Source organism: Xenopus laevis, chromosome 7L (genome assembly GCF_017654675.1).
Source record: "Xenopus laevis strain J_2021 chromosome 7L, Xenopus_laevis_v10.1, whole genome shotgun sequence".
Taxonomy (NCBI): Eukaryota; Metazoa; Chordata; class Amphibia; order Anura; family Pipidae; genus Xenopus; species Xenopus laevis.
The window spans coordinates 121,974,297-121,998,827 of NC_054383.1; the positions used below are offsets into that span (position 1 = coordinate 121,974,297).

At 38.9% G+C, this 24,531-nt stretch overlaps 1 protein-coding gene across 4 annotated transcripts in view; it reads left to right on the plus strand.

Annotated features, from left to right (window-relative positions):
• Positions 1 to 24,531, plus strand: part of ccdc63.L (coiled-coil domain containing 63 L homeolog) — a 68,300-nt gene that overhangs the window by 30,659 nt on the left and 13,110 nt on the right. For all 4 annotated transcript variants that reach the window (XM_041568436.1, XM_041568435.1, XM_041568437.1 and 1 more), the window contains 4 exon segments: positions 3,840 to 3,922; positions 6,002 to 6,170; positions 15,741 to 15,904; positions 19,937 to 20,040. In XM_041568436.1, the coding sequence (XP_041424370.1) occupies positions 3,840 to 3,922; positions 6,002 to 6,170; positions 15,741 to 15,904; positions 19,937 to 20,040 (520 nt within the window).

The window sequence follows — 24,531 nt, forward strand, 5'->3', positions numbered from 1 at the left end:
AGCTGCTATCTGGTTACCTTCCCATTGTTCTGTTGTTAGGCTGCTGGGGGAAAGGGAGGAGGGTGATATTACTCCAACTTGCAGTACAGCAGTAAAGAGTGACTGAAGTTTATCAGAGCACAAGTCACATGACTGGGGACAGCTTGGAAATTGACAATATGTCTAGCCCCATGTCATATTTCAAAATTAAATGTTACAAAAACGTCTTTTGAAAAATGATTTCAGTACAGAATTCTGCATTATTAACTGATGCGTTTAAAAAAAAATTACCATGACAGTATCCCTTCAAATAAATGCTGATGTCATCGGGTCCTGGGAATGACATCAACATCCATTAGATGCCTTCATGACCAGTTTTTCTAAAGGTCAGTTCTGTAGTTGTACAGCCAACAGAAATGTCAACTTGAAGAGCGCCTAGTAAGTCTGGGTGCCACTACTTGCATGGGAGAAAGCAGGTGGCAGCCAGTCTTCCCTAACTTCTTAGTGAGCTGTGTCGAGAAGTTCAGGTTGAAAATTTAGATATTATTCAAAAAAAGTCATCCTCGGGAAACTGGGTCCAGTAATCCTCTGCAAACCATAGTAACATAATATGAAGTTTAGCCAATACGGAGCACTCGGAGTGATGTGTTAAAATCATTAAATTTTAATAGTCCAAGTTAAAAGAAAATAACAGCGTGTCAACATACAAAATCTCAGATCATCCGCTTTACGCGTTTCATGGCTTCTCGCCACTTCATCAGGTACGCTTCTGATGAAGTGGCGAGAAGCCATGAAACGCGTAAAGCGGATGATCTGAGATTTTGTATGTTGACACGCTGTTATTTTCTTTTAACTTGGACTATTAAAATTTAATGATTTTAACACATCACTCCGAGTGCTCCGTATTGGCTAAACTTCATGGATTTGACCCTGAGGGGGACGGATGTTACGTGCAGCATGGAGGTGAGAGTGTGAGAGAGATGTGATGCTCCCCGTACCTGGCTCGTGTTTATCATAGTAACATAATAACAGGCCTCCCTCTGGGATCATAGGATTCACGGTGCACACAAACATACCATCACATGAGCCAATTAGACAGAGTTTTGTGTTTTGCTTCCTACACTTCTTCCTGTTACAGTTAGAGCTGCCGTATTTCTGGTCAGGTGATCTCTGAGGCAGCACACAGACCATCACGAAATGGTGGTTCAAGGCAAGAGATGTAAAAGGTTAATATTTACTTAAATATATATTCCAGTTTGGTAAGATTCTTTAATATGTCACATAATTTAAAATAAACTGTTGCTTAAGTATTAATTTTGGGGGTATAGTTTTTAACTTTAAATCAACTTTTACTATATTTTAGTTCTAAGTAACTTTTTGATTGGTCTTCAATATTTTATTTTATTTTTATAGTTGTTTCATTATTTCCCTTCTTCTTCTGATTCTTTCCAGCTTTCAAATGGGGGCCACTGACCCCATCTAAAAAACAAATGTATTGTTATTGCTTCTTTCTATTACTCATCTTTCTATCCAGGTCTTCTCCTATTCATAATCCAGTCTCTTATTCAAATCGGTGCATGGTTGCTATGGTAATTTTGACCCTAGCAACCAGGTTGCTGAAATTGCAAACTGGAGAACTGCTGAATAAAAAGCTAAATAATGCAAAAAATTTAAATAAAAAATGTCTCAGAATATCACTCTTTATCATGCTAAAAGTCAAGTTAAAGGGCAACAACCCCTTTAATGCATAACTTTCCTTGTCCTTTAATTTATTCTGCAGAGAGTGGTTCTATTAAAGGCTCACTAAGCTCATAAATGTCTGTGCTAAACAGATTTTCATGTTCTTTTTTTATAGTCTATTAGGCAATTTAGAGAGCTTTATGTGTCACTGTCTGCCTTTCCTGGAGCCTGATGATACCATAGCACACTCCCACCGCCTGGGCCATTACTCCCTTGCCGTAAAACCGTGCCACAGAAATAGTCATTTATTACAAATACAAGAAAATGGGCTAATATTGCTTTAGAAAAAAGGATGTATTTCTTTTTCAGTAATCCAAGAGCACACATTTGAAATATGTGCTCTACTTAAAGGGGAAGTAAAGTCTAAAACAGAATAAGGCTAGAAATGCTGTATTTTGTATACTAAACATAAACATGAGCTTACGGCACCACAAGCCTAATAAAACAAATGATTTATGCTTTCAAAGTTGGTCACAGGGGGTCACCATCTTGTAACTTTGTTATACATCTTTGCAAGACCAAGACTGTGCACATGCTCAGTGTGGTCTTGGCTGCTTAGGGATCGTCATAAATTATCAAAACAGCACAAGTAACCAGTGGCTGCAGCAAAATAATCCTCCAAATAGAAACAGAAACAGTAAAGGCAAAAATAAAATCCAATACAAATCTCTACACAGTCGCCGACTGCTCTACAGGGAAACAAACAAAGCTGCTTGAGTTCTGCATGGCTGGGAAGTAAGGCGGGGGCTCCCCCTGCTGTTCATAAGTATGATTGTTTCCCTGCAGAGCAGTTAGGGACCGTCTGACAATTCCTATCCACAGCAGTAATTGAAGGGAGAATTCCACTGTATACAGTCAGGTTTCTTATAAAAACAGTACACATTTTTTAATTAAAGTATATTGGAGATAGGTTTCTTTTTCATTGAAGAAAGTAAAAATTGGATCTTATTTTTTTGCCTTTACATGCCATTTAACACATTTTTAATATTTAGATCATATTTTATCGGATTTGTCATGTTTCTTGTCTCTCCTTTTATCACATTAGTATTTTAAAAGATGTTTTGGGATCAATTTTTTAAGGCAAGCTGTCAATGATAGCAAGCGTTTTTTTTGTCTCGCAACATTATCAGAGTGCCAGACAGTGAATGTCATTTCATCCTCTGATAAATGAACACAGCTCAGTCAAAGACATGGTGCTGACCTGCAGCAACTTAAGCACTGCATACTAATCATCATTCATTCTAAATTTTGCTCTGCATAGACTCTTTTAATTCAATAGGCTGTCATGTCACACCGTTACAAGAGTCTTGACAGCCATTTTCTACTCAAATCGAGACTCAAGAACATACGATTAAAGGTTACGGTGACATAACCACACGGAGAAACCATTTTCATCTTGTCATCAATCTCCATGGGGCAGATTCCCTAAAGGGTGAAGTGACTAACGCTAGCAAAAATTCGCCAGCGTGATGTAATTTTACTGAGCGTTACCTCATTCGCCAGACTTGCCTTTGCCAGCTCAGACCAGGCAAAGTGCAATTGAGTGCATAGGACTTCCTCAATTTTTAGTCCAAAAAACGCTCCTTTTTTTAGAGTGATAGTCTGCAAAGGTCCGTAAAATTTTTTTTGGGTAACCAGGTTCCCCCCTCCATTTTCTAACATATGGAACATAAACTATACACTGGGCTCATGTGTAGGGCATTATAACAACTCTATTTTATTCATTTATGTTCCCTGGACTTGTGTAATGCAATGCAACATATACCGCCATATGCAAATTAGGCAACGCTAGCGCATCTTCGATTTGATTGCAAAGTAGCGAAAATTCGCCAGAGTTCGGCGCCATGGATGCAATTTCACACTTTAGTGAATTAGCGTTGTCCTTGCGAATTAACGCCTTTGCGAAGTATTGCGATGGCTGTGAAGCCGTCACTGCCGAATTTTCGGCGGTTAGGGAATTTGGCCCCATGAGTCTTCTACTTCTAAGAGAAATCTGGTTTCTGGGCATTTCAAGTATATAATGTGCAGCTTTGTAGGATTATCAGGAAACGACTTACTTTTTGTCTATGTAAATTACGAATACACAATATGGGCAACATTTAATATCTATTTTTCAACAGTGGAAGATCGAAATTTCGCCTTATTCAATTTCGTCAATGAACAGAATAACAAGATAGAAAGGCTGATGGAACACATTGCAGAGGTGAGAATAGCTGCAACTAAACCTGGATTTTGTCCCTTAAGGGGCAGATTTATCAAGATGTGAGTTTAGAGTTTAATAAATAAAAACTCACCCACGTTCTATTCATTCCAATGGGATTTTTAGAACCTTATTTATCAGATGGTGAGTTCTAACTTTCACCCATTGATAAATGCAATTCTAAACATCCCATAGGAATAATTTGAACGTGGGTGAGTTTTTATTTATTTAACTATAAACTCACATTTTGATAAATCTGCCCCTTTAAATGTATATATATTGTAGGAATTCCAAACCCATGTCTTTGTATAATAAGAGTTAATCCTGGTGGCAAGCCCTTTGATCTGTGATGAGCTTTGCCAAAATTTAATCTATGGTTTTCTTATGTCAGAGTTATAAATTTAAAGGAGAGCTAAAGCTTAACTAAAGAAGTCGCCAGAAATGCTGTACATCATGTTTTGGGCTTTTGTACTAGCTCAAGGCAACCACGTCCCTTTAGCAGTAAAAATCTGTGTCTCCAAAGATGCCCTAGTAGCTCCCCATCTTCTTTTCTGCTGATTCACCCTACATCTCTGAACTCATCTCTATATACTCACCCAACCGCTTACTACGCTCCTCTACTGACCTGCTACTCAACTCTTCTCTCATTACCTCCTCACATGCTCGCATTCAAGACTTTGCAATGGCTCTCTCCCACGGTCTGTCCCACTTTCTCCCAACCTTTCTGCTATCAAAAGATCTCTTAAAACACACTTCTTTAGAGACCCTCACTCTGCTTAACTACCAAATGCAATACCACATAAGTACTACATCTCACTTACTTAATTCTGATCTTGCCCACTCCCACACCTTCTTGTGTCTTATTCCCTTCCCTTTAGTTTGTAAGCTCTTTTGCACAGGGCCTTCCTCACCTTTTGTACCGGTATTAGTTGTGATGTATGTAATTCCATATGTTCTATGTATGTAATTAATGTGGTTTAGTTTGTATAAACCCATTTACTTTACAGCGCTGCAAAATATGCTGGCGCTATATAAATAAATGTTAATAATAATTCACTGCACATGCTCTGTGCTGCTGTCACTTACTGAGCTTAGGGACCCACTCAAAATATACAGTACACATAGAATAGAAATGTCACAATATAAGGCTGATTAGTAATTAATACAGATAATTACTACATGGCAGCACAGAAACCAGTGCAATTAGCATCAGAATTTAATAATCAGCCCTGTAGCATCAGCTTATATTACAGACCAACCTCATTTTCTGCTGGATAATTAGTGACGAGCCCTAAGCTTAGCTTCTCAACAGCTGCTCAGAGCCCACTGAGCATGTGAGTGTCACAGACACTTTCCAAGATGGTGACCCCCTGTGACAAGTTTAAAGTCCTGGATCATTGCTGCTATTGACAAGCTGAAACTTAAAGGAAAACTATACCCCCCAAACAATGTAGGTCTCTATTAAAAGATACTGAGTAAAACAGCTCATGTGTAAAACCCGGCTTCATGTAAATGAACCATTATCATAATAATATACTTTTTTAGTAGTATGTGCCATTGGGTAATCATAAATAGAAAATTGCCATTTTAAAAAATAAGGGCCGCCCCCTGAGATCGTAAGATTCACTGTGCACACATACAAACCACATGTAAGGTCACATGAGCCAATTAACTGACAGAGTTCTGCCTTTTGCTTCCTCACTTCTTCCTGTTACAGTTAGTGTTGTAGTATTTCTAGTCAGGTGATCTCTGAGGCAGCACAGATAGTCACGAAATGGTGGTTCAAGGCAAGAGATGTAAAAGGGCAATATTTTCTTAAATATATATACCAGTTTGGTAAGATTCTTTAATATGTCATTCAATTTGATATAATCTATCTGTTGCTTAAGTATTCATTTTGGGGGTATAGTTTTCCTTTAATGCTGGTACAATAAATTCACTATATAAAATATGGCATTTTTAGCCATATTCATTTTTAGTGTTTAGTTCTCCTTTAATGCACGATTTGACTATGTATCATGGCAGGTTGATTTACTCCTAGTTTTAATATATAGCAAAATGTAATTTCCATTCACATTAAAGATCAACAAAGAAATTGAAGAATTCCAAGCCCAAGGAGTGCGTCTGGACAAAGAACACGAGGCAATCCTGAGGAGCATAGAACACAAGCAGGAAGAAGCCGTGCAACAAGCAGATGGCTACCAGCAACAGCTAAAGGGTGTCATGAAAATATTAGACCAGTTAAAACCAGGTAAGAATGTGGGATTGAGCAGAAGAGGATAGGTCAAGTACTATATGTTGTGTAACACTCATTCCTTCTTCAGTTGCATTCCTTGTGCATTCTTTATCTGGTTACATAAAGGCCTAGTGGAGCGTTATGAACTGTAACAAGGCCACCCATAATAATACACACAAAATCAAGTCAGCAGGCAACTCACTTCTGCCTGCCTGTTTGTCTGATCACCTGTCGTTCCTTCAGGCAAATCTCTTTGCGGGTGGCCACAAGCACACATAGACAGTCATTCAGTCCCTTCAGAAAGCAGCGGAGCTGCGTGAAAAAAAATCATGTGCATTTGGCCAGCATAGATGCTGCTCAGATGCAGAAGCACATGGCAGAAATGTTAAACGGGGTCATAATAATCCGTCTTCATGAGTGTTCTGTCTCTGTGGTTTTTAAGACACAGCTTGCTGTAGTTTTGGCAACAGATGCAATTACTATAATATATGAAAAGGGAAGAAAACTCTTCACTGAATAGATGCAGAGACTAAAACCACCCGGGAAGTATAAGATCATTTTGTACATTTCAGTGAGTCTTTTAAGTAGTTTTAAAGGCCCCTATGCGGGGAACACCCTCAGGGAAATGTCGTTTTAAAGTACTTAAATGCTTTGTATCCAGCAGGTAAGATGAGCTTCACTGAACTTTGTTACTGTTCAGTGTTCTAACAATGTACTTATTATAGTTTATAACAGGGGTTATTCTTAGCATATCCCTATGATCACCAGCCGTATATCTCTTAAAGGAATAGTTCAGTGTGAAAATAAAAAATGTGTAAATAGATAGGCTGTGCAAAATAAAAAATGTTTCTAATATAGTTAGTTAACCAAAAGTGTAATGTATAAAGGCTGGAGTGACTGGATGTCTAATAAAACAGCCAGAATCCAACTTCCTGCTTTTCAGCTCTATAACTCTGAGTTAGTCAGCGACTTGAAGGGGGGCCACATGGGACATTTCTGTTCAGTGAGTTTGTAATTGACCCTCCGCATTCAGCTCAGATTCAAAAGCAACAGAAATGACCCAGGTGGCCCCCCCTCAAGTCTCTGATTGGTTACTACCTGGTAGCCAGGGCAACCAGTCAGTGTAAACCAAGAGAGCTGAAAAGCAGGAAGTAGTGATCTGACTGACTTGTTATACATGAAATCACTCCAGCCTTTATACATTACATTTTTGGCTAACTAACTATATTAGATACATTTTTTATATTGCACAGCCTATCTATTTACCCAGTTTTTATTTTTACACTGAACAATTCCTTTAAGATAGAGCCCCTAATGCTACCCTTTCCTCTTACGGGTGTAACTGAAGAGCAGTGTGTCTCCCCAGGGTGCAAAGTACATACTGTATAGGGTAAACCCAGATATTAGAGCAGGAGGCCTGAGCTGGACAAACATGCAAAGAAAGTTGGCTTAGTCATGCAGAGCCACACCCAGCAACCAGAAATCGGATTCATATATTTATAGTTTTAATTCATTTTATTTTGATCATTTTGGGTGCTTCTTCTAGTCATTTCTTCAAACCGCTGCCTCATTGTTAGGGTAAGTGGAGGTGCTACGTAGACGCAAGGGATCAGAACACAAAATTGCTTGAGACATATTGGCACATCCATGTTAAAATATACTAGAATGTGTCAGTATTTAACCCCCCAAAGCAATATGTAGAACATCACTGTCTTCATACTTTTTTAATTTTTAGAGGAGCATTCTCTTGGACATGTAATGTGACACTGCCACCCTGTGTCCTATGTTTTTTCAGGGCTTTAATTGCTATTATTGCTATTATTTAAAGGAGACAGAATAGTATTTAAAGAAAAGATAAGTGTGTTTTGCTTTAGATGCCATTGTGTTATATATTGTCTTCATCACAGTGCAGATATGTAACTCCCGCCATGTTGTGGGAGGTATAAAAGGCATCTTTTTCTCAACTGTCTTGAAAAGCTGGTATTCAGCAAACCTGCATTAAGCTGGCCATAGACGCAAAGATTTGATTGTACGAATCTTTGATTCTTACGATTTTCTGGCCGTGTCCCGTTGTTTTTCGCGCCATGGCGATCGGTCATTCAGACAATCGGACAGGTTCGTATATTTGTCGGCTGCTAATAATATCTCTGCATGTTTTGTCAGACATAACTTTCGTACGATTGCTGTCAGGGGCAGAACATCGTCTGATCTGTTCTTTAACTACTTTATTTGATCTGAATGGTTAGTGGCAGGTCGGGAGATGGCACTGAATGATCGTTCGTCTTATATAAAGGTAAATCTGCACGTCTATGGCTACCGTAACCCACTTTACGAAGTTTGATGTAAAGCTATACCAACCGTCCTTTGTATGGGGACTTTTATAAGCCTAGAGTTTTAGTTAACCTTGAACTTCTTCAGGAAATAGATGTGTCATTTTCTTGGCTTGTCTACGGGCACCCCCCCGCCCTATCATCTTCCAGTACTGACAACAAGGTTGCCTGATTCCCAGAGCACCATTGCTTCGCTAATATTATCTTGGCATCACTTATATCTTTGTTAATCAACACAAAGAAAAGATCGCCATTTACGTTTGAAAGAAAAAAGTTCATATATCATCTTTGTGGTAAGGTAACAGATTTGCAGAAACACTTCTAGAGGAATAATCCTGGCATACAGAGCAATCTGACCTTCAGTAATACGTACTGTGAATTGAAAAACATACTTCTGATATCTGTATTCTGTGGGACAATCTACTGAAATTGTCTGCCCGCAACCATTCACTTTTATTGACATGTTACAAGGCAATAAACAAAACAGTTTGTACCCAACAATGATAGGTTTAATAGCTGCCATCTCTGATTCCATCTAAATAAATCTCAGATCATTCACATGCAGTAAATATTAGCCTCTTTAAATGGAAACCTTGCTGTAATGGAAGTGCCAGGTGGTTACTGCAGCTGACAGATTTGTTGCATGCTTTGTATTTTTCCCCTATTAAAAATGAGGTTAGAAAGCATTTGCACCCAGCTGCTAGAGAAGTAATATATGTCATGAGCATTTCAATGTATGTTTTGCCGTTTCAGTAACGCAGTACAAGTAGCATATGTAAATATGGCACATCGCAATTCAATTAAGATCTTGCTAAAATATTGGGAAATTTTATAAATTAGTAACGTAAGAAGTCATCCCTTATTTGAGGGAAACATAGAACCAACCAAGGAAAACAATGCTTTCTGTGCTCAGAAAGCTATTAAGAGCTTCTTAATCAAGAATAAAAGATGCCCACCCTTTCTGTCTTTTGGGCAAATGGCACAGGGTCCCCTATGAAGATTTCTTCACCTGCATAGATGAGATTACTCCGTGCACTTGCATATTTTAAAGGAGACCTAAACCCTAAAAATGAATGTGTCTAGAACTGTCATATTTTATATACTGAACTTACTGCAACAGCCTAAGGGTTCAGCATCTCTATAGAAGTAATGATCGAGGCCTTCAAAGTTTCAGGAGTTTCCCATTTTGGATTTTGTTAGGTTAGGTGTTGAGAAGCTAAGCTTAGGGGTCGTTGCAAATTATCAAACAGAAAATGAGGTCTGTATATAAGCTGAAACAGCAGGGCTGATTATTAAATTGTAATGCTAATTGTGCAGGTTTCCAGTAATCTGAATTATATACTTATCAGTCTTATATTGTGGCACTTCTATTATATATATTCAGTATCGTAAATTGGTCACTAAACTCACTTAATTGACAGCAGCACGGAGCATGTGCAGTGAATCAGCAGAAAGGAAAAATGGGGATTTACTTGGGCATCTTTGGAGATAGGTAAAGAACAGTCCGCCGGTTAGAGAATTTGCCCCAAAATGCCCCACAAGTGGGCAAAGTGCAAAATTGATGCAAAATAAATGGCCAATTGTGGCTTTTTAGATCAGCCCTTAGAGTTCTGAATAGTTGCCTTTATGATTTTTATCTGTTGTGCTAACAGCAATACTTTGACAGATATATCAATCTTAAAAACAAAGGGGCAGATTCCCTAAAGGGCGAAGTGACTAACGCTAGCGAAAATTCACGAACTTTGCCGATTTCCTAACGGGTGCAGGCGTCACTTCGCTAGCAAAGGAGATAGATGCTAGCGTTGCTTCGCACTCTAACGCCAGGCGAATTTTCACTCTGGCGAACGGACGTAGCTCCGCAAATTCACTAAGATGCGGATTTTACTGAACGATACCTCATTCGCCAGAGTGGAGTGCATAGGACTTCCTCAATTTGTAGTGCGAAGTTTTTCTAAAAACGCTGGCGTCTTTTCCTTTTTTCAGAGTGATAGCCTGCAAAGGGCAGTAAATTTTTTTTGAGTAACTGGGTTCCCCCCTCCATTTCCTAACATATGGAACATAAACTATATACTGGGCTCATGTGTAGGGCATTATAACAACTCTTTTTTATTTATTAAGTTCCCTGGACTTGTGTAATGTAATGTGTTTGCTGCAACATATACATCCATGTAACTTTATCATTTCCCACCATAAGCAAATTAGAAAACCCTAGCGCATCTTCGCTTTGATTTTAAAATTCGCCAGCGTTTGGCGCCCTGAACGCAACTTTGCACTTTAGTGAGTTGGCGTTGTCCTAGCGAATTTATGCCTGGCGAAGTGTTATGATGGCTGCGAAGCTGTCGCTGCCAAATTTTCGCAGGTTAGGGAATTTTCCCCAAAGCATCAGGACCTAGAAGACTGGAACAGGCCAAAGTGCAATTGCATAATTTCCAAGGGGATGAATAGGCTTGTAGTCTATACTGAGGCAATGTACAGGCAGGCAGCAATATCCAATATCAGAAACAGGTAAGAAGCCATTAAACCAATAATCAGAAGAATTAAGAGACTTAGGACTGGGGACATCCTTGTATTTTGAATTGGGCAGCAAGGTGTTCTTTAGCACATCATTATGCCACTGATCCACGCACAAGGTGACTATTATTTTCAAATAATTCATCATCATGGAAACGTGATGACTAACTGTCAGTAAAAGGTATTAAATAAATGATTAAATAAATAAGAACATTTTGAAATCATAGAGGGTACATTATAGATGCCTAAAGGGCATTTTTATTTCTCTTAATATCATTTCAGTATTATAGAACATGACAGTAGGCAGAAACATTCTACTTTTGCATTCTAAACTGACATGTTACAAAACACCCAGCACTTACGTTAAGCCCTACAAATATGGCTATCTCCAATAATTACAGTATCTTAGTGCACTATAATATAAAACTACATTCACATTCAGTAACCCACAGACCTTCCATTTCAATCACATTTTGGCTTCTAATTCACAGTTTCCAATGGAAAGCTAGCAGAGTGATTTGTTTGCCGTGTCAAATTGATATGTACTGGACATGGATAGACTGCACTGATCCAGAACGGGTCATGCAGAAGTTATGACATTGAATGCACCTACCAGAAAGGGTCTACTCGGTCTCTTACCGTAGCTTATAGCAGGGAAACCGTATGGTGGGCTGTGAAGGTCATGATATAAATAAAGGGATACAGGCTGACATGTTACACTCCTGTATAATACCTTTTAAATAATGCAGTTTGGAGGAAAGCAAACTTCTTTGACACCTTATAAACATTTCTCTAATGATTACATTGTTTTTGTAGCTGAGCGGAACCCAAGATGTACTTGTGTTGGATTGAAGGTCAGTCTCTGATGTTTCAGATGATAACATTGTTTTTGTAGCTGAGCGGAACCCAACATGTACTTGTGGTGGATTGAAGGTCAGTCAGTGCAAGTATAAACAAAATGATGGATCTACTCCTTCCAAGAGAATGGCTCACACTCTGGAGATAAAAGCAAACCTCAATAATTAGCTAATGTAATGTTTCTTTATTTAGATTTAGAAGTTCAGAGCTTTAATGACGACAGGCTTTACTAAAATGCGTAGAATGTTCTCAGATGTCACGGAAAACGTACAATTCATGGGCTGCATTGCCTCATCTGACAGTGCTAAACATGAATCAGATTTATGTTTGTCTTTAAAAATAGCTTCTATTAGTAGTTACGAGTTGATAACTGTATGCATCTTCAAGGGATTTATCTTCCCCGTGGTTGGGAAATAATTAATCCTCTGCTTTGAGACCAGTCCTTGGGCTAATTTCAGTCTGCTTAGAGATGAAGACACACTGCCCAATAATTATATTGTTTCGCTTAAACTGTATGATCATTAGTCCAAGTGTTGGCTCCCTAACTATTCATATGGGGATTACACCAGTGTTGATTGGCTAAAATAGAAATGTAGGCTCACCAATGACCACATTTCTTTGTATAGCTTGTCCTCATCTGACATGGGACTGTATTAGTCTATGCCTCCACATAGAATTCCAGTCAGTCTACCTGAGAGTAGTTCATTGGGGTCAGAGCAATTTTATAAAGCACCTACATATATCAGGGAGGTATACCCTCATGATTAGTTTTTGAAATGTTGATAGCTGGTGGATGTTGGCATTAACAGTTTTCTCCCCAGAAACAAAAAAATGTCGGACGGGGAGACATTTTAATGTAAATAGAGAGGTTTGATATCACTCCAACAGTGCAGCAGTAAGAAGATTGACTAAGGTTTATCAAAGCACAAGTCACGTGATTGAGTGCACCTGGGAAACTGATAACATGTCTAGCCCCATGTCAGGTATCAAAAGTAAATATTGAAAAATATGTTTGCTCTTTTGAAAAATGGATTTCAGTGCAGAATTCTGCTGCAACAGCTCTATTGACTGATGCGTTTTGAAAGAAACGTGTTTTCCTGTGATAGAATCCCTTTAATTACCCTTCAAAGGGAAAATCTAATTGGCCAAGCACTGAATTTCTCTGTTTAGTAATGAAGATTGTCAATGTAATCAGGCATAATTAAGGCATGAAAATGCTCATGCCCACATTTGGGCAATAATCGATGTGCCACACTCGACAGGAGATGCCTGTGTATTATAACATAGGGCAAATCCATGACAAAATGAGAACACATGGGGGTCATTTATCAACACTGGGCAAATTTGCCCATGGGCAGTAACCCAAGGCAACCAATCGGATTGCTGCATTCATTGTCATACTTACAGCTGGCTTCAAACAGCTTATCACTGATTGGTTGCTATAGGTAACTGCCCATGGGCGAATTTGCCCAGTGTTGATAAATGAGCCCCATGTGTTCTCATTTTGTCATGGATTTGCCCTATGTTATAATACACAGGGATCCCCTGTCGAGTGCGGCACATCGATTATTGCCCAAATGTGGGCATATTTGGTCATAGCACTGAAAGTCTCAGTTGCAGGACAAGCTGTTCCTCCTTTCTATTGCTGCAATTCAAACCTTTAATATCCTTTACTTGGGTCACCGCCCTTTAATTTACTAAGAACTTGAAGTTCTCCAAAGGCTTCTGTCTCCTGACTGATTCCTTTTTCTTTTCGATTGTTACTTTACTGCCAACAAATGCGTTGCTTATGCCACACAGATGTGTAAAAAAATGACTTCCAGTTCTGACATTAACTGCATTATAAATAAAAATGGATTATGGAGTATTTTAATATGATTTTACAGAGCAGAATGAGACAGCTAACAGAGTTTGAACAGCTGATGCAAGACAGTGGGGTCATTTATAAACACTGGGCAAATTTGCCCATGGGCAGTAACCGATGGCAACCAATCAAACTGCTGCATTCATTGTTCTACTTGCAGCTGGCTTTAAACAGCTAATCACTGATTGGTTGCTATAGGTAACTGCCCATGGGCAAATTTGCCCAGTGTTGATAAATGAGCCCCAGTATGTATACATGTGACAGAAGCTGCACAATTATTTACTGGGGCATCCGTTTTAAATATTAGGGTAGCACAGACAAAAATGCAGGTATTTTCAAATAAATCTATAACTCTTCATAGAAAGGCAGCCAAATGATATGCAATTGGCTTTAGGCACTCTTATTTCTTGGCGTTTCTGCTCCTTCAAAATAAAATCAGGATAACTTGGCACACAACAGCCAATTCTCATTATGAACAGATTTTCTCATCATTTTAAAAATAAAAATTTGACCTAACTCTCAACCACGATTTGGCTTAGTTTACTAACAAATCAGATCGAAAATTGTACTTGTGGGAAAGATAATTTCGAATTGTCGCCTGAAAACCACAAAAACCTGCGATCATGAAAGGTCATGAAGGCAAGAAACATCTTCGAAATTGTAAAAGGGACCTCTGCGATTAACTTCTACATGACTTTGACAGGTTTTAGTCGGAGTATTTTATTATTGGAATTTTTAATAGCTTTGGAGCAAAATAAATCTCGAAACATTTATTTTTGCGCCCTAAAAACTCGACCAGAAACATTTACTGTTAAAAAATTAGGCCCCCTATGTTGGCAGCATATTTGCTACAGTGGTTGAGAGTAAGAGGAGGTGAAGGAGAAGCCTGCTCATGGCTACAGGAAAACAACACAACAAAGTGTGGAACCTTTTCTACTTTAGAGCAGATCACAGTGACCTGCAGAGATCTCATTAAAATATCTTCATACCTATCTCTTTCATACTGAATTTTCTTTCCTTTGTGCTCACTCTAACTGAGTCAAAACGAGATGAGATGTAGGAAAAGTTCTTGCAGTTTTTGTTAAAAAGTCTCTATACAAGTTTGGTGATATTAGCATAAAATAGACACAGAATAGTGAAGATTTAAGGGGGCTTTAGCCACCCTACAAAGAGACCAACTGCTTTATATTGATATATAATTATTCCTTCTTCAATGGAAAATCTTCCATCTATTCATGGAGTCTTCTTAAGTTTTTGTTTTACTTGATAGTTAGTATAATGCGTCACAATTGTCTCATTACACTAAGGGGCCCATTTACCAACAATCAAATTTCGATTTTTTTCACAAATTTCTAAAAAAAAATTCTTATAAGCCCAAAAAGTTTGAGATTCATTAATAGTCATGGGTGAATCTGACCCGTTTCGCTTAAAATTAGCCAAAATGCATTGAAGTCTATAGGTGACAATATTTTTTTGAAACGCGAGGCGGTGCAACCAATTTTTTTGTCATGCAACAATTTTTTTCACCCATTGGAGCCAACTTGGCAAAAAATTTCGCTCATCTCTATTTATTAAGTGTAAAAACCATGAAAACCAGGTAAAATTTATCAAGGTCCTATAGAAGATACTTGCACTGATCCTATTGTGCTGTTTTAAATCAGTTTGGACTTTTAGAGGATTTTTTCTTCCCTAGGAATTGTCTGAAACGGTTTTCGAGGTATTCATATTTTTTAGCACATTATTTTCCGTTCCTACTATTTTTATTCGAATCTTTTAATAAATCCCATGGCATTTGTAGTTTTAGAGTTTGCGAGTTTAGTGGTGGTTTCAAAAACCTCTAAAACAACTAAAATCCGACCTTTGACAAATAGGCCTCTGGGTATTTTTGTTGCACTCTGAAGCTTTTTGACTAGATTTGGGCGTATTTATTTTTCAGCTCTTATTTCTGTTGGCTGTATCTACACGAACTCCTGGCTAATTGACTTGCCTCTAGTTGTTGACACAGTGATACTTATTCCCTAGGAATTGATTCCTTGTTCAAGAAGATAAATTGTGACTGCTCAGTCCTGGATGAAATGTTGGGTTCCTCTTCTAGCATCCGCGAGACAAACATAATGCAGTACCTTGGTCTCATTGAGCAGAAAACTAATGAGCTTCTGGCCACTCAATCCTTCCTGGACTCAAAGGTAGGTAAAAGAACACCTTTCTTGCAAAGCATGCCCATCATTCAGTGCAAGGCATGGGTAGAATGGTTAATGCCAGATCAGGGAGACCGTCTGTTTTACTCAGCCTAATATATCCCCATGTGCTATCAAAGTGCCCGCTGAATGCAGAAATGAAAGAGGGACGGAAATGCAATCTCAATTCAATTTTAAAAGCAATATATTGGAGGGGTTTCGGTTGCATTCCATTTTTTTTTGTCAAGTTCAAATAAACTATTTAAAAAAATGTTTGCTAGACTTCGGGCTATCTTGTTTCTTTCATTTGGGTTAAAGTAGAAGAAATGATAGCATGCGCACAGTGATAGATAATGAATCACAAAGAATCAGCTACATACATAGTCCCAATCACTCCGTTTCATTAAAGGGATACTGTCATGGGAAAAAAAAAAAATTCAAAATGAATCAGTTAATAGTGCTGCTCCAGCAGAATTCTGCACTGAAATCCATTTCTCAAAAGAGCAAACAGATTTTTTATATTCAATTTTGAAATCTGACATGGGGCTAGACATATTGTCAATTTCCCAGCTGCCCCAAGTCATGTGATTTGTGCTCTGATAAACTCCAATCACTCTTTACTGCTGTACTGCAAGTTGGAGTGATATCACCCCCTCCCTTTTTCCCCCCAGCAGCCAAACAAAAGAACAATGGGAAGGTAACCAGATAACAGCTCCCTAACACAAGATAATAGCAGCCTGGTAGATATAAGAACAACATTCAATAGTAAAAACCCATGTCCCACTGAGACACATTCAGTTATATTGAGAAAGAAAAACAGCAGCCTGCCAAAAAGCATTTCTCTCCTAAAGTGAAGGCACAAGTCACATGACCAGGGGCAGCTCGGAAATTGACAAAATGTCTAGCCCCATGTCAGATTTCAAAATTGAATATAAAAAAATCTGTTTGCTCTTTTGAGAAATGGATTTCAGTGCAGAATTCTGCTGGAGTAGCACTATTAACTGATTCATTTTGAAATTTTTTTTTTCCAAAGACAGTTTTCCTTTAATGAGCTCAATGTAATATTAATATGCATGTATTGTGTCTCATTGCATTTATGTATTTGTCCTGCTATAACCTAGTTTCAGTCTGTAGGACTCAAGCTGCAACATCAGTACAGGTATGCAAGTCTTCCTTCTGAGCTCTTTTAGGCCCAATGAATGAAGGCACACCACCTTTAAGTTAACTCTTAGTATATTATGGAATGGCTAGCGGCTTAGCAACTATTCCATTGTCCTTCATTTTTCCTTTTTTTATAGTTTTAATTATTTGCCTTCTTCTTCTCGCTCCTTCCAGATTTCAAATGGGGGTCACAGACCCCATCTAAAAAGCAAATGTTCTGTAAGGCTACACATTTAGGGGCACATTTACTAAAATGCAAATCAATCAAATTTTTTAATGAAAACAAATCTGCCCAAACTCCCTTCCACGATTTGAACTCATTTATCAATAGTTTTTCTCTAAAAACGATCAGAACGACAAAACCTCAAGACAAAATCCAGCATCAATTCGTATGAATTGTCGCCTGGATCAATCAATCTTTCCGAGTTGCCGTCCGAAACCCAGAATTTATCGGATTATCCAGCACAGATCACAATGTCAAGAAACTGAAGGGGCATATGCTATTGACTTCTATATGATCTCCACAGGTTTGAGATGGAGTATTTTCAGATTCTGAATTTTAGCAGCTTTGGGGTAAAATAAATCTCAAACAATTCAAGTTTTTATTTTTCCACAAAAAATTCAAGTTTTCCCCCTCAAAACCCCGACTAGAAAAAATAGAGGTTTAATAAATACGCCCCTTATTGTTATTGCTACTTTGTATTACTCGTGTTTCTATTCAGACCCTCTCTTGTTCATATCCCAGTCTCTAATTCAAATCAGTGCATGGTTGCTAGTGGAATTTTGACCCTAGCAACCAGATCGCTGAAATTTCAAACTGGAGATCTGCTGAATAAAAAGTTAACTGAAAAACCACAAATAAAAAATTGCAATACAAACTCTCTACAACATACTAAAAGTTAATTTAAAGGTGAACAACCCATTTAAAGGAGAACTATACCCCCTAATAAGAAAAACCCCATCCACCACCCTAGACAGTCCCCCCTCCCTGCTTCCTCCCCACATAGTTCGATATCTTCGGTCTTCTTCTGTAAGGGACCGCCGTATTTGGTGCAGTTGGAGCAGTCTTGTATTCATACCAACTGTGCATGCACCAAAAGTTCAGTGAGTTGCCAAAGGGAAGGAAGAGGATCTGAAGAAGACCGAAGATCTGGAAGATGGCGCCCATGAGCTCCGCTGTGCTACTCTGCATAAATAAGTGAGCATGCTCTTCAGGGACACTTTCTGGAATAATGAACTATGCAAGGAGGAAGCAGGGAGGGGGGGCTATCTAGGGTAAAAGATGGGGCTTTTCTTATCGGGAGGTTTAGTTCTCCTTTAACACTGAAGTTTGCAGGTGGTGGTGTTTTCCAGCCCACAATTCTCTAACAGGCTGTACGGATCATTGTCCATCCAATCGTAGTATGATGTCACCACAGTTGAATAGTGACCCAGGTGCTGCCACGTATAGATCAGACCCAAAAGTCAAATAGTTAAAAAGTACAAAAAAACCCTTTATTTAAACAACCATCTCACGCCTTACGCGTTTCGTGCAGGGTCGGACTGGTCCAACGGGACACCGGGAAAAAACCCTTGTGGGCCCCACCAGGCCAGACCCCCTCTCCCAATCACCTGGCCCTACAAAAACAACAATTTGCGCAGTTTGTGCATGCGCATGGCTCCTTTTGTGCATGTACTGCATTCTGCATTTCTGCGTTCAGCCGCAGGGGAGCGCAGGGATAGACGCATTACATTTTTTCCAATGGGGCTGTACTCACACAGGCGTGTGTAGACACCGAACGCAGGAAAAATGCAGCATGTTGTGTCTCAACCTGCATTCAGCGCCTACACGCGCCTGTGTGAGTACAGCCCCATTGGAAAAAATGTAATGCGTCTATTCCTGCGCTCCCCTGCGGCTGAACGCAAAAAACGGAACGCAGAAAAACGGAACGCAGGGGAGCGCAGGTAAAAACGCTCGTCTGTAAGAGCCCTAAACAATGCAGGGGCCAATTAATCTCTGTAGTGATACCTTTTAAAGTTTACATATGTTAAGTAGACACAGCATGGGGGGGGTCGCGGGCCGCCAGTTGGGACAGCCCTGCCTTAGAGAATGGTCCTTTTTGCTTTTAATCAATAACCCCCGGCACGCTAAAAACCGAAAGGCCTTTAATCACCAATATTCATCACAGTTCAGCAGTTCTCTGACCACTAGAGAAGTTCATTATAACTTCTTGGAATTTTTCTGCCAAGGTGGTAAAATACAACTGGCGATATTTCATGTCGGCCATGAGTTAGTGCAGCAATGCAGCCAGCAGGGAATCCCTAGAGTGAGCCAAGACTTTTCTACATTACAGCAGTCTGGCCAAGACTAGCAATTATTGTCCTATGTTTTCATATGAATAAAGGGGAAGCTGTATTAAATTATTACAAATGCTATTAATCTTTATTTAAACAGTGCGGATATATTCCACTGCTCTTTAACGAGTACAAGTGGTTCCTTCTTTTTTTTTTTTATTACTTTGGTTATATCAGTGGCTATTATTCTCTTAAAGGGCAAGTCAACCCCAAAATAATTTTTTTCTAATTAAAGAAAACATAATTCTAAGCACATTTCCAATATACATTTATTAACAATTTTCAGGTCCTTTTAAAATCATTTGTAAAGTGCTCCCACGTTTATTCATTGCTCTCCTATTCATATGCCAGTGTCAGTGCATGGTTGCTAGGGTAATTTGGAGCCTAGCAACCAGATTGCTGAAATTGCAAACTGGAGAGCTGTTGAATAAAAAAGCTAAATAACTCCAAAAATCACAAATAATAAAAAAATGCAAACCAATTCCAGTTGTTAGGTATCATGAGAAGAGAATTTCTCTTAATTTTCTTCACTGTGGTTTTTCCCAGAACTACGACAAGCCATATGATCCACAGGAAACCGCCCGACTTCTTCTGGGCCCACTGACAGACATGCCACCAACGGTGCTTCAGATAAAGCCACCTACAACAGGGTAAGGTCTCAGACTCATTGCAACACATGGGGTATATTTATCAAAAAGTGAAGTTAGAGATGGCCACAGTCCTCTAGAGTGAAGTTCCGCCACTCTCCATTCATTTCTATGGGATTTTGAAAGGTATATTCATCAATGGATGAACTTTCACTTTCACCCATTGATAAATACTCTTTTAAAAATCCCATAGAAATGAATGGAGAGTGGTGGAAGTTTACTCTAGAAGACTGTGGCGATCTCTAACTTCACTCTTTGATAAATATACCCCATGGTGAGAAAAAAATTCAACTTGTTTTACTTTTTCCTGTGTGGGGGCAAATTTGCTGCTGTTTTTCAGTTTTTCTGAACAAGGAAAACATTTCTTTCCCCCATTATTTTAATGTAAAATGAGCTTGATTTCCCTTATTGTTCTGTTTTAAACAATTGCATATAGGAGGTATAGACTGAGATTCATAAAAGACCCTAATCTTTCAAGGGGAACTATCGCGAAAATGAAAATGTAATATAAGCTTCATCATACTGAAATAAGAAACTTTCCAAATACAATCAATTAAATATTCTGCATCGTTTCTGAAATAATCAAGTTTATCTTAACTATCCCTCTCTCAGCATTTGTTTCTCTTGATTCTCTCTTCATGCAGAAATTGGGTGTCAGATATTCATTGACAGTTAGATCCATTGGGGCGGCTCTTTTTGCCTAGAAGATTAAAGCTCACTCTATTAAAATCACCAGACATCATGTCTCTCTACATGCAGGATTTGTGCAAAAGGCAGTTATTTTGTTATAATTTGTTTGTACTGGAATCAGTTATTTGAGTGAGCTCTAAGGGCAGGACTACACAGCCGATTCCGGCGCTCTGCGCAAAATCGCAGGCGTCACGTCGGATGCGACGGAAATAAGGTAAGTAATTCAATTGTTGGATCGTATCACATTGTTGATGCGACGCGAATGATAGATGCAGACTCAGTGTGCAGCGTCTGCATCCGACAGTTGTGTCGTATCAATGCTGCGACACGTTCCGACAATTGAATTACTTACCTTATTTCCATTGCATGCGACGCCTGCGATTTTGAGCAGCGCGTCGGATTGTGGCGGAATCGTCCGTGTAGTCCTGCCCCGATTACATCTGCTAGGAAAGGATGCTCCTCTATAAGATATAATGGATCTAACGGTCAATAAATATCTGACACCCAACTCCTGAATGAAGACAGAATGAAGAGAAAGAGATGCAGAGAGAGGAATAGTAAAGATAAACTTGACTATTTCAGAATTTTCAATTGTAATTCGAAAATTTTCTTATTTCAGTATGATTTAGCTTACCGGTATATTAAATTTTCAGCTACACAGAGGCCCAAACTGCTCCCTCCCCCCCCTGGAGGCCCAATAAATTGTGACTATGGCATCTTAAAGCAGCCCCTCCAATTGGGTCCTGGATTATCTGAAGAAATTGTGTAAGAAGGTATTAACCAGGCTCTCCATGTGCAGTTACATTGATTTTTGTGGGTGACAAATCAACCTGCTTGTCATCGCCCTTAGGGGGAGGGCACACTGGAAGATTTGTTGCCCATAGGTAGTACAGAATCCCCTCGGGCAACATATCTCCTCATGTGCCATTACCCTTACTGTAGTAGCCAAAATCAGCTCCACGCTTCCCCTAGAACTGCAACTGGGTATCTACTAGATCTCCTGAGAAATCATTAGATTTACAATTGTTCTGGCCTAAGCGAGAAAAACAGCTAAACACCATTAGCATTGATTCATTTTACTTCTGGCCTTTTATTGATTTGAGCTGATAAGTTAAAAAGCAAAATTCCCTTGGGCGGAAACTGGAGTCATTAATTGGAAGCTATGGAATTTAGGCCAGGAACAACGCTAAGCCTTTTATATCCTGAGCTTACTTTAAACAAGTTTAGTTCTCCTACTGCCTTTGTTCAATACTGTACAGGACCAGGAAACTATTAGTTAATTGTATAGCCTCTTCTTCCTAACAAGTACAATGGTTAGTATCAGTTGTATCAGGCTCAGTGCAGCAAGTGTCTTTATCTGGAACAGAAATGCATTCACTTAACTCTTTAAAGGAAAACTATACCCCCAAAATGAACACTTAAGCAACAGATAGTTCATATCATATTAAGTGGCATATTAAAGAATCTTACCAAACTGGAATATATATTTAAGTAAATATTGTCCTTTTATATCATTTGCCTTGAGCCACCATTTTGTGATGGTCTGTGTGCTGCCTCAGAGATCACCTGACCAGAAATACTGCAGCTCTAACTGTAACAGGAAGAAGTGTGGAAGCAAAAGACAGAACTCTGCCTGTTAATTGGCTCAATTGACCTAACAAGTATGGTTTCTTTGTGTGTTTGTGTGCACAGTGAATCATACCATCCCAGGGGCGGCCATTGTTTAATGACAATTTTCTATTTATGATTACCCAATGGCACATACTACTAGAAAAGTGTATTATTATGGAAAAGGTTTATTACTTGAAGCAGGGTTTTACATATTTTATATGTTTTATGCAATATCTTTTTACTTAGACCTACATTGTTTGGGGGGTATAGCTTTCCTTTAAGTACCTTCTGCCATAGAATTTACGGGTCTGGGCCATCAGGGCCCACCGTGTTTTTTTCCCCGTTGTTTTGCTCGCCCAGTCTGGCCCTGTGCTGACATTAACGTACCAATGTGCAGTATACATTCTACAACCTTATAATTTATGCCTTGCCTTGTGTTTGCTAGCAACATGAAGTGATTATCAAAAGAACGTAGCACGTAAAGGGTTAAACTAGTCACTAGGAAACTATAGATAAAATACAACCTATGTATGCTGTACATATATCCCAGTTTATGTTTAAATCTAGCTATATGATCTCTGTCCCTGCCACTGGAGTTGGAAACATTTAACAAATAACAAATAAAATCCAATACGAATCTCTACACAGACGCTTGCTTCTCTACAGGGAAACAAGCAAAGCCGCTAGAGTTCTAGAAAGTAAGGTGGGGGACTCCCCCCTGCCATTTGAAAGTATGATCAGTTTTCCTGCAGAGGAGTTAGGGACCATCTGAAGTTTCTTATCCACAGCAGTCAGAGCAAGTAAAACGAAGGGGGAATTTCACTGCACACAATCAGGTTTCTTATAAAAACAGTACACATTTTTTAATTAAAATATATTGGAGATCGATTTCTTTTTCATTAAAGAAAGTAAAAATGGGATTTTTTTTTTTGCCTTTACATCCCTTTTAAGCAGAGCAACATCAGAACTCTTGTTTTCCTTTGGAACGTCTCTCTTTCTAACTGTGCCTGACTGTATGCAGTGAAATTCTCCCTTCATTTACTGCTGTGGATAGGAATTTTCAGACGGTCCCTAACTGCTGAGCAGGGAAACAATCATACTTATGAACAGCAGGGGGAGCCCCCGCCTTACTTCCCAGCCATGCAGAACTCAAGCAGCTTTGTTTATGATCCCTAAGCAGCCCAGACCACACTGAGCATGTGCACAGTCTTAGTCTTGCAAAGATGTATAACAAAGTTACAAGATGGTGACCCCTGTAGCCAACTTTGAAAGCATAAATCATTTGTTTGATTAGGCTTGTGGTGCAGTAAGTTCATGTTTATGTTTAGTATACAAAATACAGCATTTCTAGCCTTATTCTATTTTAGACTTTAAATGCCCTTTAATAGCAGTGGGCATTGGTCAAAAATCTGGCCTACACCACAATATCTTGTTCCCTTGAGGCCCTTTTCTTTTTTTGTAACAGTTTGTGTGCCTGGGTCGCCCCAACGCGAACAGAAGCAGCCTGTCTTTGAGAGAACTTCCTAATTTTCCATAGTTTATGAGCTTGCACTTATGATTTATGAAGCCGAGAAGTTATTGTTGTAGAGTGGCATTATAATTATAGTTTACATTTAGAATGTGCATATTTGTGGATAGCAGCTGTCTAGGAAATTAATGGCATTAATTTTGTACGTGGCTGCCTCTGCTCTTATTTTGCAAGGAGCTTTTGAGGGTAATTTATACGTCATGTAGCCAATAGATAATGTAATCTTTTCATCATTATGTTTACAAAGGCTCTGCTTATTATTATTATTTTTGTAGCTGGCACATCTTCCATTAAATGCCAAAAAGCATGTGTAATAGACTGTTGCTGCTCATCTCATTAGCGCGGGACTTGGTTTTTTCTGAAAGAAGGGATTTAGTGGTCATTAGATGCCATGTGCAAAGTTCTGCCCACTAGCTGATACAGGTATAATATATAGAGGCAGAAAAGCACAAATTGATCATTTTTGCATTTACACAGAACATAGCAGCTCGGTGCAGAGCAGCAAACCTGGTGGAAAAAAACAAAACGTATGTGCAAGCAAAGCAATGTGCAAGTGCATGCATGCAGGGAGATCATTCAGCCAATAGATTAGCCACAATAGTGCAAGCTTTAATACTATATTTATTATGCAGAATGCTTTACCATACCTGAGTAAACAGCTCTAG